The sequence below is a fragment of the Pinus tabuliformis genome, chromosome 9 (genome assembly GCF_031772625.1).
Source record: "Pinus tabuliformis cultivar Carrire ecotype Pingquan chromosome 9, CPIR1, whole genome shotgun sequence".
In the NCBI taxonomy this organism is placed as follows: Eukaryota; Viridiplantae; Streptophyta; class Pinopsida; order Pinales; family Pinaceae; genus Pinus; species Pinus tabuliformis.
Genome location: NC_142307.1, coordinates 467,831,170 through 467,848,194, shown reverse-complemented (window position 1 = coordinate 467,848,194; position 17,025 = coordinate 467,831,170). Strand labels below are relative to the sequence as shown.

Here is a 17,025-nt window from a genome sequence, read left to right as displayed (position 1 = left end):
TTTCATATATGATCTAACGCATATATAATGAATATGCTTTATGTTACTACTATTGTATATGATTTTCTTGGATAATTCAGAGGTTTCAAAGGCATTGGAGGAAGCAGAGGGTTTGAACCCTGCGAGATCTACCCAAATGTAGGACCTCTCGGTAAGGCCACTTCTTCCCAGTTTAGTAGTATAAGCATTTAGATTGTTTGTCTAAGAATTTTATTGTTGTTGTTTTCCCTCCGCTCTGTTGGGGTTTTCAACCCAAGACTCTAGGGTGTTCCCACCCACAACATTTTGATAAGCATTTGTGGCTTCCTTGAGGATAAAACATCCAAGAAAGGAAAGGTACTAACACTCTTTGAGGATGTGACAAGTATCTAAGAGAAGAGTGGTCAAAGAGGACTAGTATTCTTTGAGGACTCAATATTGGAGATCCAAGATAAGAATATTCATAAAAGGGCATACCTTGTAAACATCTAGATGGGGTATGTACCTTCTATAGGTAGTTCAGTATCACACTTGAATCCTCCTAGCATAATGATCTTGATTAAAGAAGAGCTTCTCTAGTTAGGCCTCAAAGACAATGTTGGTCATGATAATGATGCTTATATTATGGCTTATCAATCTGAATCTTCTTGAGAACTCTTAAGTTTGATATATGATGTTGTACCAGTTATAAAATTATGAATACCTCCCTAGTTAAGAGGGAGTGTTGAGAAATAAAACTAGTTTCGATCTTCATAATTGTTGTACTCATTTCAATGTATATTCTATGTAACAAACAAGAAAATAAAATAAAAAGTTATTATTATTAAAGCTTTGGTTTCATGCTCATTATTGATGCTTTTCTAGGTAAAATCATGTTCTTTGTGCTTATAGGGTTTGTCAAGTCTTAGGATTTATTATCATGAGCCAGAGTCAACATCATGTTTATAAGACCCTTTCGGGAAAAATGTATTTGCAAAAAGAATCATTTTTTAAGTCTAGAAAGTCCTAGAACCTCCTAAGTACAAGTTAGCCCTGGGAAAATCAAGTTGGCCTAAAGGAGGGAATTCAACCCCTTGAGAAGGCTATATAAATGAGCACTTTCACCTCATTTGTGACTCACTCACTCCACAAGTTCGATATATTAAAAAAGAGTTCGATCTGAAGCGGGAATCGAGAATAAGAAGAAAAAAAATCTATGAGAAGGAAGAAGGAAGAAACATATTTTTTCTAGGATCTATATCTCTCACATGTGCGAAGATCTAGGGTTTCTGGTGTTGCAAAAGGAGGTTGAAATTGTAGGTCCAAGTTTCAGTCGGATGAAGTACAAAATATTGTATTTGGAAGGGAGGAAACCTTATATTGACCTCATTAACCTTGGGAGAGTTGTCTTGCTCTAGGAAGGTCTTAGGAGGAGGTTATATTAGGTTTTTCAGAGAAGCTACAAGGCCAAAATTGTAGGGTCGATGTTGCGATATGAGTTGCGGTATTGAAGCTGGCAGTTCAAAGTTACAGTGTTGAAGTTGATTGATGTAGAATCAAAGGACTTCAAGAAGGGCTGACTTGGAACTAGGAGAAGGACTTGGTTGATGTTTTGGGTCTTTGTATCTTATTTGAAGCAGATTCTAAGAAGAGAAGATTTTATGGTTTTTCCCCTTGGAGGGGTTTTTCCCTCACTGAGAGCCTAATATTTGTGTCCTCTATTGTTTCTATTACTATTCTTGACATTTTTTGATGAAAAATCTAACTAAAGAACATAAATAATATAAATAAGATTCACAAAAAAATATCAAGGTGAAGTAAAAATAAGGTTAATACCTTCCGCTATCAATTTTCCAACAAGAGTACCTCGAGAAAATCAAAGGCATCAGAGAGAAAGAGCTAACCTAGAGGAACTTTGAAAAGTACTTTCGAGAAAAGTACCTATCTGAGAAATATTATGCCAACATAACCAAGGAATTTTACGAGCACACATTTGGGCAAATGACACTTCTTGGCACTACTAAGGTATGTACCTTACACCAAGGATTAGAAGAAAAAGATCCAAAGATATGTTAGTGGATTACCATAGGTATACCTAGACATAATAGAATTTTATGATCCTGAGACTTTGGAGGAGGTCATACGGAAGATTAAGAATTGTTATGAAAAATATGAGCACAAGACTGAAGTTCAGGCTGACTTGGGGAAGAAATGAAAATGAAGAAAGGGATGAAGGTTGAATAACTTCACCAAATGTGAGCATCAACAAAACTCTACTATCATTAGAAATGAGCACCATAAATCCGGGAATGAAAAGATGAAAGGAGGTTATCAATGTTGGGAGTGCAGAGAAAACCAAGGAGAAAGTTCCCCAAGATGCAAAATTCTGGTGCACATCTACACAACATACATGAGGCATCGACCATGAATGATGTGGCCCAGAATGTCCCCAAAATATATGCAACATTGGATAATAGACAATCAAACTAGCAAGTAGTGATCATTCAAATGGAAGGTATGATCAAAAGCTCTCTAGTGTCAGTATTAATTGATCCAAGATTCAATTTCAGATATATGAGTCTTAAGATTGTGGAAAAATGTGAATTGCCAAAGAAAATCCATGAGGAATCATGGCTTGTTCAGCTAGCCACTTGAATAAAAAGAATAATAATAGAGATGGTTGAATCCTACCTTGTACAACTCGGGAGCATCACTACAACAATTAAATTAAATTTTTTGTCTTTGGGATCATATGATGCCCTGATAGGTATGGATTGGTTGGAAACGCACAGGACGAAGGTGGATTGTTAAAACAAGGTGTGGGAATGCTTAGTGATGAGGGTGACCCAATTACACTACAAGGTATGAAAAGGAAAATAAAATTTAGATCGATCTCTGCGGTGTAGGTGAAGAACTATAGTAGGAAGGGTTGTGCCCTTTACGCCATTCAAATCATATAGGAAAAAGGAACCAACATAGACCCATTTGCAAATTATCTAAATCTAAGTCAATATAGTGATGTATTTCCAGAGGAATTTCTAGGACTTCTACCCAACCAAGATATCACTTCACAATCGAATTGATCTCAGGAACAACATCAGCAATGAAATCCCCATATTGCAAGAGTGTGCCTAATCTCGTTGAGCTAAAATTATAGCTGAAATAATTGATGGAAAAATGGTATATTTGGCCCAATGTATCGCCATGGGGATCCCTTGCACTTTTTCGTAAGAAAAAGGATGGAACTCTACATCTTTGTATCGACTATAGGAAATTAAATAAGGCCACTATAAAGAATAAGTACCCACTACCCATGATTGATAATATGTTTGATCAATTGAGAGGGTTGCAGTGTTTTCAAAGATCAATTTAAGGTCGATTTACCACGAGGTCAGAATCAAGGAGGAAATTCACAATACCACATTCATAATGAGGTATGGCCACTATGAATTCACAATATTTCTATTCAGACTTACATACACTCCAAAAACTTTATGTGCTTTATGAAGAATGTGATCAGGCCATTCTTAAATAAAATTTTGTTAGTATTTTTGGATTACATCCTAGTGTATTCAAAGAATGAAAAGGAGCATGAGGACCACCTGAAGGTTGTGCTACAATTTCTCAGAGAACATAAATTATATGCCAAGCTAAACAAGTGCGAGTTTTTCCAAACCTAGGTTCACCACTTGGTTCATGTAATCTCAAAGGAGGGAGTGGATGTAGATCTAAAGAATATCAAATAAATAATTGATTGGCCCACACCTCGAAATGTGACAGAGGTAAGATCGCTTATGGGATTCGATGGTTACCATTAAAGAATCATTTGAAACTTCTCAAAAAATGGGCATCCCCTTACAGCATTGCAGAGAAAAGGAGTAAAATTTCAGTGGACATCTAAATGTGCAGTTAGTTTTGAACAACTGAATAATTTACACACCTATGCACCTATCTTAAGAATTGTTGACCCAAAAAATGATTTTATTGTTTGCACTGATGCTTGTAAGGAAGGAATTGGTGGAGTCTTGATGCAGGAAGGGCATGTGATATGCTATGAATACAGGAAGCTAAATGAACATGAAAGGAACTAAGTCACCTATGATTTAGAGCTAGCATCCATTATACACGTACTAAATATGTTGAGACATTACCTATTGGGGAGAAGTTTTACAATGTTGATTGATCATGGAGGTCTGAAATATTTGTTTTACCAACCCAAACTGAATGCCAAATAGGTTAGGTATTTGGCTTTGATTAATGAATTTTATTTTGAAATAAAGTACATTAAAGGAAAAGAAAATAAAATGGTAGAAGCACTCAGCAAAAGTTTGCAAGAAGTCTGCTTGGAAACCATAAGAACCTGCTCATTTGACCTCAAGGAGAGAATTAAAGAAGGGTTGATGAATGATGAGCATTATCAATTTGTGAATATTTTTTAGCAGAAACAACTAGATGGATCTATGAGTAGAAACTGTGAGCCCAATGGTGAGGGGATCTTAATATTTAAGAACAAGAAATATGTGCCCAATTTCAAGGAGTTAAGGAAACCCATCATGGATGAATTCCATAAAATACCTTACTCAGGTCACCCTGGATATCAAAAGATGATGACAGCCATGAAGAGGACATACTTTTGGCCAAGAATGAAGAAGGATATTGCGGAGTACCTTGAAAAATGCTTGGAATGCCAATAAGTGAAGGTGGAGTGCAGGAACCTAGTTGGACTGCTACAACCAATTCCAATTCCAGAATGGGAATGTGAGGTTATATCCATGGAGTTCATTACAAGATTGCCCAGGAAAACTAGAAAACATGATGATATCATGGTGGTAATAGATAATTTGAGCAAGGTGGCTCACTTTATCATTGTTAAGTCTACACATAAAGCAATAGATATAGTCCAAATATTCATAAATGAGATAATCAGGTAGCATGGATTTCCCATAAATATAATATCAGAAAGAGATGCCAATTTCACTTCAAAATTTTGGAAGAAATTGTTTGATGGATTTGGAACTTAGTTAGCCTTCAACACCACTTACCATCCTCAAATTGATGGTCAAAAATAAGGGTGAACATAATAGTGGATGACATGTTGAGGATGTATGTGATGCATCAGCCAAGAAAGTAGGAAGACTACCTTCCACTGGTAGAATTTGCATACAACAATGACTACTAAGAGTCATTGGGAATGAGCCATTTTGAGGCACTTTATGGAAGGAAATGCAAACATCCCTATCAGTTGGGATGGTATATAGAATAGAGTACTTATTGGGACATATTTTCTAAAATAAATGGAGCAAGAAATGATTAGGATCATAAAAAAATTAAAGGTTGTCCAAGATAGGTAGAAACGCTATGCGAACCAACATAGACTACACAAAGAGTTTCAAGTGGGAGAGTATGTTTATATTTGTATTAAGCCAAGGAGAAGCTCATTGAAACTCGGCTCATCTGTGAAACTAACACCCAGATAAAGTGGAGCATTTCAGATTTTGGAAAGAGTGGGGCCAATGGCCTAAGGTTGGCCTTGCCACCTATAGTGGAAGCCTAAGAAATATGTTCATGATACTAATAATGTTATTGATCGATCTGTGATATAGGTGAAACCAAAGGGAGAGTTCAAACCAAAACCACTATTCATTCTGGCTGAAGGAAGATCACACTCTGGAATATAAAAATAGAGTAGATCAAGGTGCAATTGAAGCACTTTAACCTAATAAAACCACATAGGAGATGGCAATGCCCATATTTTGTTTGTTGAATAAATAGATGTAAGAGCTATATATATAACAAGAACATTGAAGATGTTGTTCCTTATAAGGGGGTGGGGTTTGTGACACCCATGGTACTTTTTCCCTTTATTTTTGTAATTTAATAATGTAATGGACTAAAGTATGGGACCACAGATCCATGATCTAAGAGGGAAGAGGAAAGATGAACCCATGTGGGATTAGTTGGTTTTATGGTGTAAATAATGAGAAAAGAAGAGGAAGAGTCTAAGAGGAATATGAAGAGAACCCTAGGAAAATGATAAAAAAAGAGAATGCCCAACAATATGGGGTTGGACCTCTTCTTGGTGGAGGTCATAAGAAAGCTTAGAATAAGCTATGAACTGAGGGAATGAGATTTCCCTGAGAGAAATAAATTTGACCAGAAGAGCAAGAGGAAATGGGATGGAGTGCTTATTGTGGGTTTATAAACCACATGTGAAATGGGTGCTTGTTGTGGGCTAATAAAACACTCTTAGAGTGCTTGAAATAGTTGATAAACCATCCTTACCATGGAATTATCTATGCTTGACTAGCTAATAAACCACCCACTATCATAATTTCCCATCCTCTATGTCCTGAAGAAGGATTTCTTCACAAGGTTGTTGAGAAAGAAATTCCCCTTAGATTATGGATCTGGATCAGGGGTGACTATTGTAAGTAATATTGACTATAATAGGTCTACGGTTAGGTGGAAAATCGAGGTCCCATTTTTAGTTACCTTCCTTTTCTAAATTGTAAATGAAAAATCTCATAGTTGAAAGATGTGAATTTAAAGAAAATCCTCTATAATTTCTTGCATGGTATTGTTGCATGAGTCTTATTGGTTGAATTTCTTGAATGTTTTTTGTTAGGAAAAATACTGAGAGGGGTGGGGGGGGGGGGTATGGGTGAATCAATATTTTTATTTCACTTACTCTTCAATTTGAATTTATAAAAAGTGTACGTTGTTTTTATTCAAATAACTCATGTTTGAATGCACCTTTAGGGAATTAAAACTACGTATGTGTATATTACTAATTTTTCACACATTCCATGAGTGATTATGTTAACCATTCCATCACTACTTCATTTTCCATTCATTATTCATTAATCATTAGCCAAAAAGAGTAGATAACACATAAGAAACGCATCAACACATATGGACACCGATATTTTAGGTTGAAATCCAAAGTGAGAGAAAGCCACCATTGTTGTCATCTATGTATTCTTATTTTATTATAAAGAAAATATTCTTACACTTTTGTACTAGTGCATACTCTAACCAGCATGCAAGCTCCTACCCACAAGATTCTAGAACCTCCACTCATTCTCCAGCACCCACTAGAAGGGAGATGCATCCCCCTAATCAAGTTTATTGGCTCCTACCGGAAGGAAGCTCATACTCCCTCACTAATTTAAGTAGCTAACAATGGAAAGAAGCTTTGGCTCCCTCACTGAAGGCTCTAACACTAAGCACCCTTCATGGATCATGTTTCATAATATTTCATTTTGAATTCACCTGTCAATCAATCATCAAAACCTGTAGCCCACCTTTCATCAATTTTTCAAACTGGACCCACACCAGCAATAAGCACAAACTAATACCAAATTGAATCACTGAATAACTATATTACTGAGTCACTGAATTAATAATACAATTGAATCACTGAATACACATGAATCATTGAATACAACTGAATCACTGAATACAATTGAATTAATGAATACAACTTAATCGTTGAAGAAAATCAATCACTGAATATCTGAAGCAAGCCAATCATTGAATACCAACATGCCAAGTAAACCCTCTCCAAAACATTGTCAATATTGTCATGTCATATAAAACCAAGTCACCACTATCAACCATGTCAAAAATCGATCATCCAATCCAATACTACTCATTTATATTAAGTCAAGCTAATATTCCCTTGAAACTTATACCATGCAAACTAAATACTCTCATAACCAATCCATAGTCTTTATGAAGACATCCTTGACAATCAACAACAAATAATATAACAACTCATTCAATTCATACTTTTCATAATCATATGAGAACATATACATGACTTTCATAAAATGGATACGCATATATACGCATTCCTTATGCAAAGCACCAACATATAGATCTCAAATCTTCAAGAAGTTAATCAAGATGCCAAATTCCAAGCCAACAAATTCTCATATTCATACATCAAAGTGACAATAATCAACTAGAACCAACAATAAGAAGCTATTTTAATCAACCCGCATTAACTCAGATAATATACATGATTAGTCTAAAATAGAACCACGTACATACGTGGTATTTAGAACACAACCTCTGTATAGATATTATAACATTTTTCATTAAAACCTCTCTGTAAACACAGACTTTCTGTAGTATAATTATCATGTCAAACACAATATTACTTAGTTTCACGATACACTGTCAAATCAACATACTAATCTTTGCATCTGCATAAACAACTAAATCAAATCTCAACACCTGCATACACAATCAAACCAAATCTCTTTAGCTGCATACACAATCAAACCAGATCCATGCATCTACATACACAATCAAACCAAATCTTTACATATGCATACATAATCCAACCAAATTTATGTATCTGCATACACAATAAAACCGAATATTTTCATTTTCATACACAATCAAACCAGATATTTGCATCTGCATACACAATAAAACCATATCTCAACATCTGCATAAACAATCAAACTAGATCTCTACAACTTCATACATAATCAAATCAGATCTATGCATCTGCATACACAATCAAACTATATCTCTGCATTAGATAATCAAATTATAGCTCATTGATCCTGCATTTGTTAGCAACTTAAACATATGTACACATGCAATAAGAAAATCAATCAAGCATATCCATTAGATTTCTAATACACTTTCAGATCTCTCAAATTTAAGAATTCTCCTTGCTCCTTGGTGCTTAGATCACAAATGAAATCTATCAAAAATGCACACACAATTCCTTGATCTCATTCTCCTTATATAGCCATTTACTTTCCAATACCACTGACAAATACTTTGGTAAATGTTGTTGGTAATTTTTGGTAGAATCAAATAGACATTCGCGTCACAAAATTGTGAGAGATTTCCATGGAAAATGCTCGTGGTATTTTATGTGCGCTCATATATCAAGAATTTCACTTTCAGGATGTATATGCAACTTTGTTGAAGGAAAGTAGCATATGTACTTGACTTTGTTGAAGTTGCGTATATTTTTAAAACTTCAAATTCTTCAATCTTTTTCAAATATCAAGTGTGATAAGCTATCAAAAATCTTCCTTATCTTCTGCAACACTTGTACAAGAATTCATATTATTTTCAATATTTCAATAAATCCCCATAGTCATCATCCATTTATAGAATAGTTGGACATAATAAGAGTGTGACATCATATGAAAATTTGACATCAAGGACATATTTGACCCATAGGTTGCCGTCAAGGACAACATATTAGCCATAATGCCAACAATCTCCCCCTTTGGACTTGATGGCAACCTCCTTCAAACACCAAGTCTTCTCTCCCACTTTGACATCAAGGGTAAATGGTCGAACCAAGTTGAAGGTAGTACTCCCCCTGTAATGCTCAATACAATACATTTGATCTATTGTTATGAACCAAAAGGCACAACTGCACGATGTGACAATAGCCTTACATACTGACCATGCTCTCTCTGAGCATATATTGGACCTTCTAGTGATATATAAATTAATTACATGGCTATCCACAAGTGAATATGACCTATATATGACATGACTTGATCCCAATAGCCCATACATGACTAAATTTTATAATGATTACAACATGGGTCTTTTTATGACCAATATACCAACAAAATAAAACAATAATGATGCATGAATTTTACAAATGCACACAAGTGTGCTATCTTCAATGCAAAATTTATACAATGATATGGCATCCATGAACAATAATCTATGCTTTGTGCAACATCTCATCTATAAACAAGGATATCATCAATGAAGTTTCTGTAGAAAAAACATTATAATCATTAGCAACCACCATGCACTATATAGGCATCTGAAACATAATCATCTGACAACAACAACATAAATGACCTAATGGCAGCAACATAAACATCCTCATAATCAAGAAGCCATATATCATTGACAAGATATGACAATGTAACATTAGTCTCTGCAATATCATCAATATGTGGCCAAATGTGAAATGCATCCAAGAAGCACCAGGAAAAAACAGTAGCAACATAAGATTTTGCAATAAATCTTTGTCAATAACTCATTCTTTGACCTCATACCATCAAGGTCGGCACATTCTCTCCATATATAGAAAGAGCCATAGTCTTCAAGCAACAAAGACATATCAATATTTCGGACCAAAATACCATAAGCATTATCTATCTATATATATATATATATATATATATATATATATATATATATATATATATAGATATATATATATATATATATATATTCTCATGAGAACCAACATCAACAATGAATGCTTCATACCATATATTATATTCATCATCAATAGCAATAATGAGGTGCCATTAATAGCTTCAACATAAACATCTCAAGACATAGTGACAACAACATGCATGTATCCTTCTTATCAATAAAGATGCCAATGAGTAATACAAGAAGAAAAATCGACCACAATAATATGAACTCATCATATTCAACATCATGCAATAAGGAGTGCCCATAATGCCAACATTGAACCATTAGAAGCATAGAAGATGCCCCCCTGAACTTGTGTCGACTCTTCATCACCAATTTGGATCACATTATATCCTCCTCATCAATGAAAATGCTAGTAATAAATACATCAAAGAACCAGATCAACGACAACAATAATATTTTTCATAAATCAACACATCTAAACATCATATAGGCATCATCAAGAGTCTACAATAACCAATATCAGTGTAACAACCCCTAGTTGGTTTCCTATGTAAATAAATAAATAAAATAATAACCAAGATCATGGGACACATATTCCAAGTTGAATGTTCGGAAAAAATATAGTGTTGGGTATCACTGGTGATTAATAAATGGCTATGGAAATTGTCAAAGGCATTGGCAAAGTCAAAATGGAATTTATTGGCATTTTATTTATGAAGATAACGGAAAATAGGAGAAAAGGAAGGTGAAAGGTCACAAAATTGAATGAGGAGGAAATTGAAGGAAAATTAAAGGAAAATGAAGAAAATAGAGGCCTTAATGATAAAAAGGATTTTGAGGATCAGTTCATATCTTTTGTTGGTTAAGCTTTTGATAGTTCTATGGCATAGCTCTCTCTCTCTCATACTCTTATACACTTAGAGAAATATTGGTGCATTGTTGGAGCATTCTTGGAGCATTCTAGTTTTCTTTGGATTTGGAGAAAGAAGGCAAGGAAAGAGGGAAAGTGCAAGGGAACAATGAGATTAGCAGCTACAATGGGATTTCTTTGCAGGTATCGAGTTGCATGTATTATTTCCATACTAGTTTTGGTATGCATGGTATATGCATATGGTTATTTGGTTATGATCTATAATTGGCATGGAGGATTGCCTAGCCTTGTCATTTCCTAAACATCCATGGTATTGTGGGTTTTTCTACTTGTTGTTCTTATTGGTGCTCAGGTTCCTTATCGTTGTGGGTTGAGTTACTATTTCCTAGAGTCGTTGGTTGGAACAAATGCTTTAGACCCCTAGAACAGCTTGGGTTGAGTTGTTATTCCTAGACCCTAGGTTGGACAAACACTCTAGAGCCCTTGGTGGGTTGAGTTACTAGTCCTGGAGCTGAGTTGAGGCTTGGAAGGCTATGGATTGAGTTATTAGTTCTTGGATCTATAGTTGGGACAAACACTCTGGAGCCCTAGACAGCTTGGGTAGAGACCAATCTGGTTGGTGTGAGTGATGTTCGACTTTAAGGTAGAATCACTGGTTGAGAGTTGAGGTGGTTTGGCCTCTAGAAGCCTTGGTTTAACTTTGTTTGGCATATTCCATTAGATCCCACATTCATGCTTGGAATATGGCACAGGGGTGAATGGTTGAAAAAGAGATTTGGTTTAGCCCAATCTATGTTCAGATGGTATGAGGAAGTCCCTGACATGGTTGGAGTTTCATATGTTAATAAGAGTTATTTACCTTTCGTATTTCCATGATTAATTGTACTTGTTATTATATGGCTTTAATGGTTGGTTCATCATGGTGTATATGTTTTTCATTTACTAGTTATATGTTGGTTATATGATCTATATTGGATATGGATCTTGATATGTTTTGATTTTTTGATGAATGGTTAATGAATGCATAAGCTAATAGATTTTATTGCATCTATTATTAGAGGGAATTATACCTTCTTGACGAATCTCAGATAAGTATTAGACCCTTATGTTTAAATATGCATTCATGACTTATAGATTACATGTTTTCCATGTGTTTAAGGAAATGGCTATCATTGTTAGGCCTAGTTAGGTCATGTCCTTGATAAAATTATGTATGAATAGGTTTTTCCTAATGTATTTTATCATTCTAGAAAGTCTCACTGAGTTTTGGGAAGTGGTTTGGAGGTTGACCTGGAATTTAGGCTCAAAATCCAGCACCACATACTTTGAACTGTACATTTGAGGTTGCAACCACATGGATGCGCAATTGTGCATGTGCTTGGAGGCTTCCAACTGCATGGAGGGATTTGTGTGGGATCAGTTGGGGACCTAGGTCATAGAAAAGGGTTCTATATCATCTTTTGGCCACCTGGAGTGGTTACTTTGCTTCTAAGCGACCTGTAGCCCCTATAGAATGTTATGAGATGTCATTTTGACTTCCGCAATAGAACCCACATACTTAATGGGACTATGAGGTTAGTTCATGTCATAGTACCTCCTCCACTCTTGTTCACCCCGACAAGACAGTGAAATTGTGTAAATTTTGGACAGGTGGTTACAATCAGAATCAAAATGCTAGTAATGAACTATTGAAAGCATATGAAAATTTCGCCCTAAATTTGTGCCACGTCCTTATCACCACAGAGAAACATACGAGATTATCTAAGTCAAAAACTACATGCACATGCGACTATCCTTCATAAGAAATGCATATATAATCTAAAATGTTGATTTTGTAGGACCAAAACTCCCCCTCAACATGTCATATATGTTCCTAATTATAGTCTCTTCATCAAATGCAATATTAGTAACATAAATATCACCAAAATAATAATATAGAAACATAGGGAATCATCATCAAGATACACATGCATAGCTCCCCCTGAGATCATACACCATTGATCTTGTGGAACTAATCGCCATTATCTGTTCTCCATGAGACTATGTACCTCACATTTACTTCTACAATCCTTTTAGAAGTATGCATTAAGTAAAATATACTGTAGTGGGGACTATCTTTTTTTACTCTGAATCTGAAGTAGAAGAACTAGACCTCTTATTTCTACTTGGATTCTTCTTTAGCACATATAATTTTCCTGCATTTTTTAATCCTTTTGGTATCAACTTTCCAATGTCTTCCTCTATAAATTTTCATTTAATTGATGTAAACACAATTATGTGTCCTTTAGCAGCTATTTGGCCTACACTTATTTTTTTATATACCTTGAACTAATAATACATCAGTTGCTCCTATATTATTATCAAGATTAGCATCATCTTTTCCTAGAACCTTTGTCAGTGCACTATTTCCAAGAATAATCTTACCATCCTTGCTTTTCTTAAGAGAGGTAAATTTGTTCATATCTCTAGACATGTGATGATAACATCCACTTCTATGTACCATTCATCTTCTTCTTCCTTTTGCTTAATATGAGGAGTGTTGGTGGATCCATCTTTTTCAGGTCTTTTGATAATAACTTCCTTGTTTGGTTGGTTGCTTTGGAGAGAATCTATTTGTTGTTTGTGTGAATCCATTGTCTTGTTCCTACATTCTTTTGCTACATACCCAATTTTTTTACAAGTATAACACCTTACATGACCAGATAAGGGGGTGTCATAATATTTTTGCTTCAAATTTCTCCTATTGCAATTTAGAGATTTTTTACCAAAAACACTACATGTAAAATAATACCCCTGGAAGAAACTTGAGTACCTGGAAACTGATAATCTTCTTATGGAGTAATTATTTGCTTGAGGTCTAAAATATCTTCTTTTGCAATTGGCTGCAATGTGTCCATAGTTATGACAGATAAAAAATTCAATATCATTTTTCAAAGGAGAGAATGGATTGTTACTGCTAATATCAGGAGCAATTGATGTCTTTTGAAAGTTCACATTCCTTGGTTGCTGGGTTGGTTGACTTCTTTATTATTTACCTAGATTATCATAGTTTGCTCTGTTAACCTCAAAATTGATTGCACAAGCTTGTGAGCTATATTCTCCTTTAATAATTTCATGAAAACCAAGACCTGATTTGACATAGGGAGATCTTTGACTGTTAAGAAGGTTTTCCAATATCTTGGTACTATCATGAAGTTCTTTTCTACTAATTTACCTTTCAGAATACTTACCTCGGCCTCTAGTATTTAACACTGATCTGTTAGCCTCTCTCACAAAACAATAGTAAATCCAAAATAAATTAATTAATTAAATATTCCAAGTTAGGAATTTGTGCCTAACTCTTGGGTTGTTTCTCTAAGATAGGAGTTAGTTTAGGTAACTCCTATATTGGTGTGTGTCTGGTGAGAAATTATCTCAACCAAAGGAGAAATTGTCTCAACCAAAAGTGTCTAAGATAGCACGCACTATCTTGAGAACACTATCTCTCATCTATTTATATGTAACACTATATTCAATTATTTTAATGAATGAGAGTGACAGAGAATACCTGAGGCTGAAGCCTTTTTCCGTCACTATATTTTGTCTGAGTTAATTTCTCTTTTCAATATGTGGTATCGGAGCTCACGGTTCACTCTTCGGCATTAAGAGAGTGAGAAGCTTTATTTGCAGTTGTGTTCGTCCCCATTTCTGTCTCAGCAAAGGAAGGGACAGTGAGTTGCCTTATCACGGTGTACTCGGGATCGCCGATGCAGAAAACGCGTGGGTTGCAACTTCCTTGAAGCTTCCCTCGCAGTCAGTTGAAAGTCGATAAAAGCAGTCCGGGTGAAAGTAAAATACAGCATTGTCACGTTATGCATTTAAAAGTCATTAGCATTGACCGGACGTTTAAAAATTTTGTGATGAACAAGCCAAAGTGAGCGTGATCTGGTTATCTGATTCCTCCTCTGCTTTAGCTGGTAATGGCGCGGTCGTCATCTTGGTGTAAGGAGCCACGCTGTTGAATCTCTCCGTCCGCTTTTGGAGAAAGCGTTGCAGAGATAATTTCCTCACTATTTCCAGGCCTACTGACGGTCTTTGAGCTTGAATTTCATTGACAGAGTTCGATCCAGGCTTGGAAGACAGCGGTTTCGATATCTGTTCGATTTTACTGCCGGAAATTGTGGATGTTCTTGTATTGCTCGAGCTATTGGCGCTGCAAAGCCTCATAATTTCTTCAACCTTCTCAGCCGGCACATCGTAAACATTTACCGCTCCGTTATAAAAAATAGAGAGTGGAGCTGTGGCCTGTTGCCCTAGAGCTTTTGCCGAAACAGATCTACTCGAATCCGGGTCATTTTGGCCAATCGCCAAAGGCAAGGTTATTTTATTTTCTGTAACACTAGGTTTTGAACCGAAACTGGAACCGGTGCAGGTGCTTATGGGAAACAAGTTCAACATTTCAGTGTGACTTGATGACTCAGATCTTCCGTTAAAGCCCTCGGCCTGAAGATTGACATGAGTTAAATTGACATTCGTGTACTCTGAAATCCCGATCGACGAAAGCGCCTTTTGAATCATCTGCGGTTTTATCCGCGACAGGTCTTGCATGAATTTCAGCTTTTGTAGCTGTTTTTCAGAGCCGAATTCTCAATCAATCTCGCAAACGAATCGCTACTTTCCTCTCGCTTTATTGTCAACTGACCACCAAATTGATTACTACTTCGTGTTTCAGTGCAAGAACTAAATTCCTGAGGCTCGGCCCGTCTCAATCGTTCATGCGGAGGCCGATCTCGTTGAACGACCAGAAACCCATTGCTGGACGAAGAGTACTGGGAAGACATGATCACAAAATTTCGAATGGAGAAGCTCAGTTACTCCCTGTTGTCCACGATTGATCCTGTGTTCCAAAGTTCCAAACCTGTCGGTTCTGAGGCCATCAATTAACAGAAGACAAACAGAATCTCGAGTCCAGTGAACAGGCAGAACTTTCGCCATGAAAACGGAGGCGCAGGAGCATCATCTTCTAAATCACCTATGTTAACTGTGAAAAGCATCCACGCAAACAAGTGAATGTAATTCCTTCCTCTTTTTCTTTTTTTTTAAGGTGTGTTTTTGAATTTGCGGTTGACCTTTTAGAAAAAGAAACTAGTCCACTTTTAAAGTAAATCCATTCACTTTTTAATTCACTTTATAAAGAATTTCATAAAATTCTATTTAACGGGAGTTTAAAAGAAATTATTGGAGTGATAAGGTGTGGTTTTACTTTGAGTGATAGGTGAGTGGATATATTTTTTCAATGAGTGATTTTCTCGAGAGATAAGGAGTGGATAAAATCATTTATTTGTAAGGGAGAAATAAGGTGTATATTTTGTAATTTTGGAGTTATAAGTATTTTGTATTTGGAGAGATAAGTGAATATTTTTATTTCTAGAAGGTTGAGTCAGTTTTTTAAAGCATTTGCTTCCAAAATTTGCGAGTGTCATATTCACATTGTTTGAGAAAGCTTCAATTGCAATGTTGTGAAGCTGAGCAATTATGTACTCCAAAGTTTAATAAAGACATAACTTTTTGTGGTGATTGTGTCCTAGATCCGCCCGAAATTGAATAAGGGGATCTTAGGTACACGAAGAGTGTGTTGATGATGGTGCATGCTTCATGTTTTTTGCTTATGATTTGTGTCTAGTTTTGACACATAAATGATCTCATTTATCACACATAAATTTCAATGCAAGCAAGCACAACACTTGTAACAGAATAGTTGCAAGGAAGGATAATTCAGCTCAACACATGCATTTGCGTCACTACAACAAATAATCAAAGTTTTCAACATCGACATTCTACCAAAACAAGAAAATTCACTTAATCAAGTTAAAGCATTTCAAAGCAAAGTCTACATCGACATTCTTGCAAACAAATTTAAGAACTTGTAAATCAAATTCCAATTACATTGAATTGTACGGGTGCATTCTCGGTTGAAACCGACACCCACGTTTTGATTTGATCAGAAGTCAAGCACGTCCATTCTCTTCAACTTAGTCAAATTAAGA

At 35.6% G+C, this 17,025-nt stretch overlaps 1 protein-coding gene across 1 annotated transcript; it reads right to left on the bottom strand.

Moving 5' to 3' along the window:
• Positions 1–14,709: 14,709 nt before the first annotated feature.
• Positions 14,710–15,614, bottom strand: LOC149149216 (protein TIFY 10a-like). Its single transcript, XM_089439493.1, has one exon. The coding sequence runs from the start codon at positions 15,584–15,586 to the stop codon at positions 14,885–14,887; it is 702 nt and encodes a 233-aa protein (XP_089295619.1). The 5' UTR covers positions 15,587–15,614; the 3' UTR covers positions 14,710–14,884.
• Positions 15,615–17,025: the final 1,411 nt, after the last annotated feature.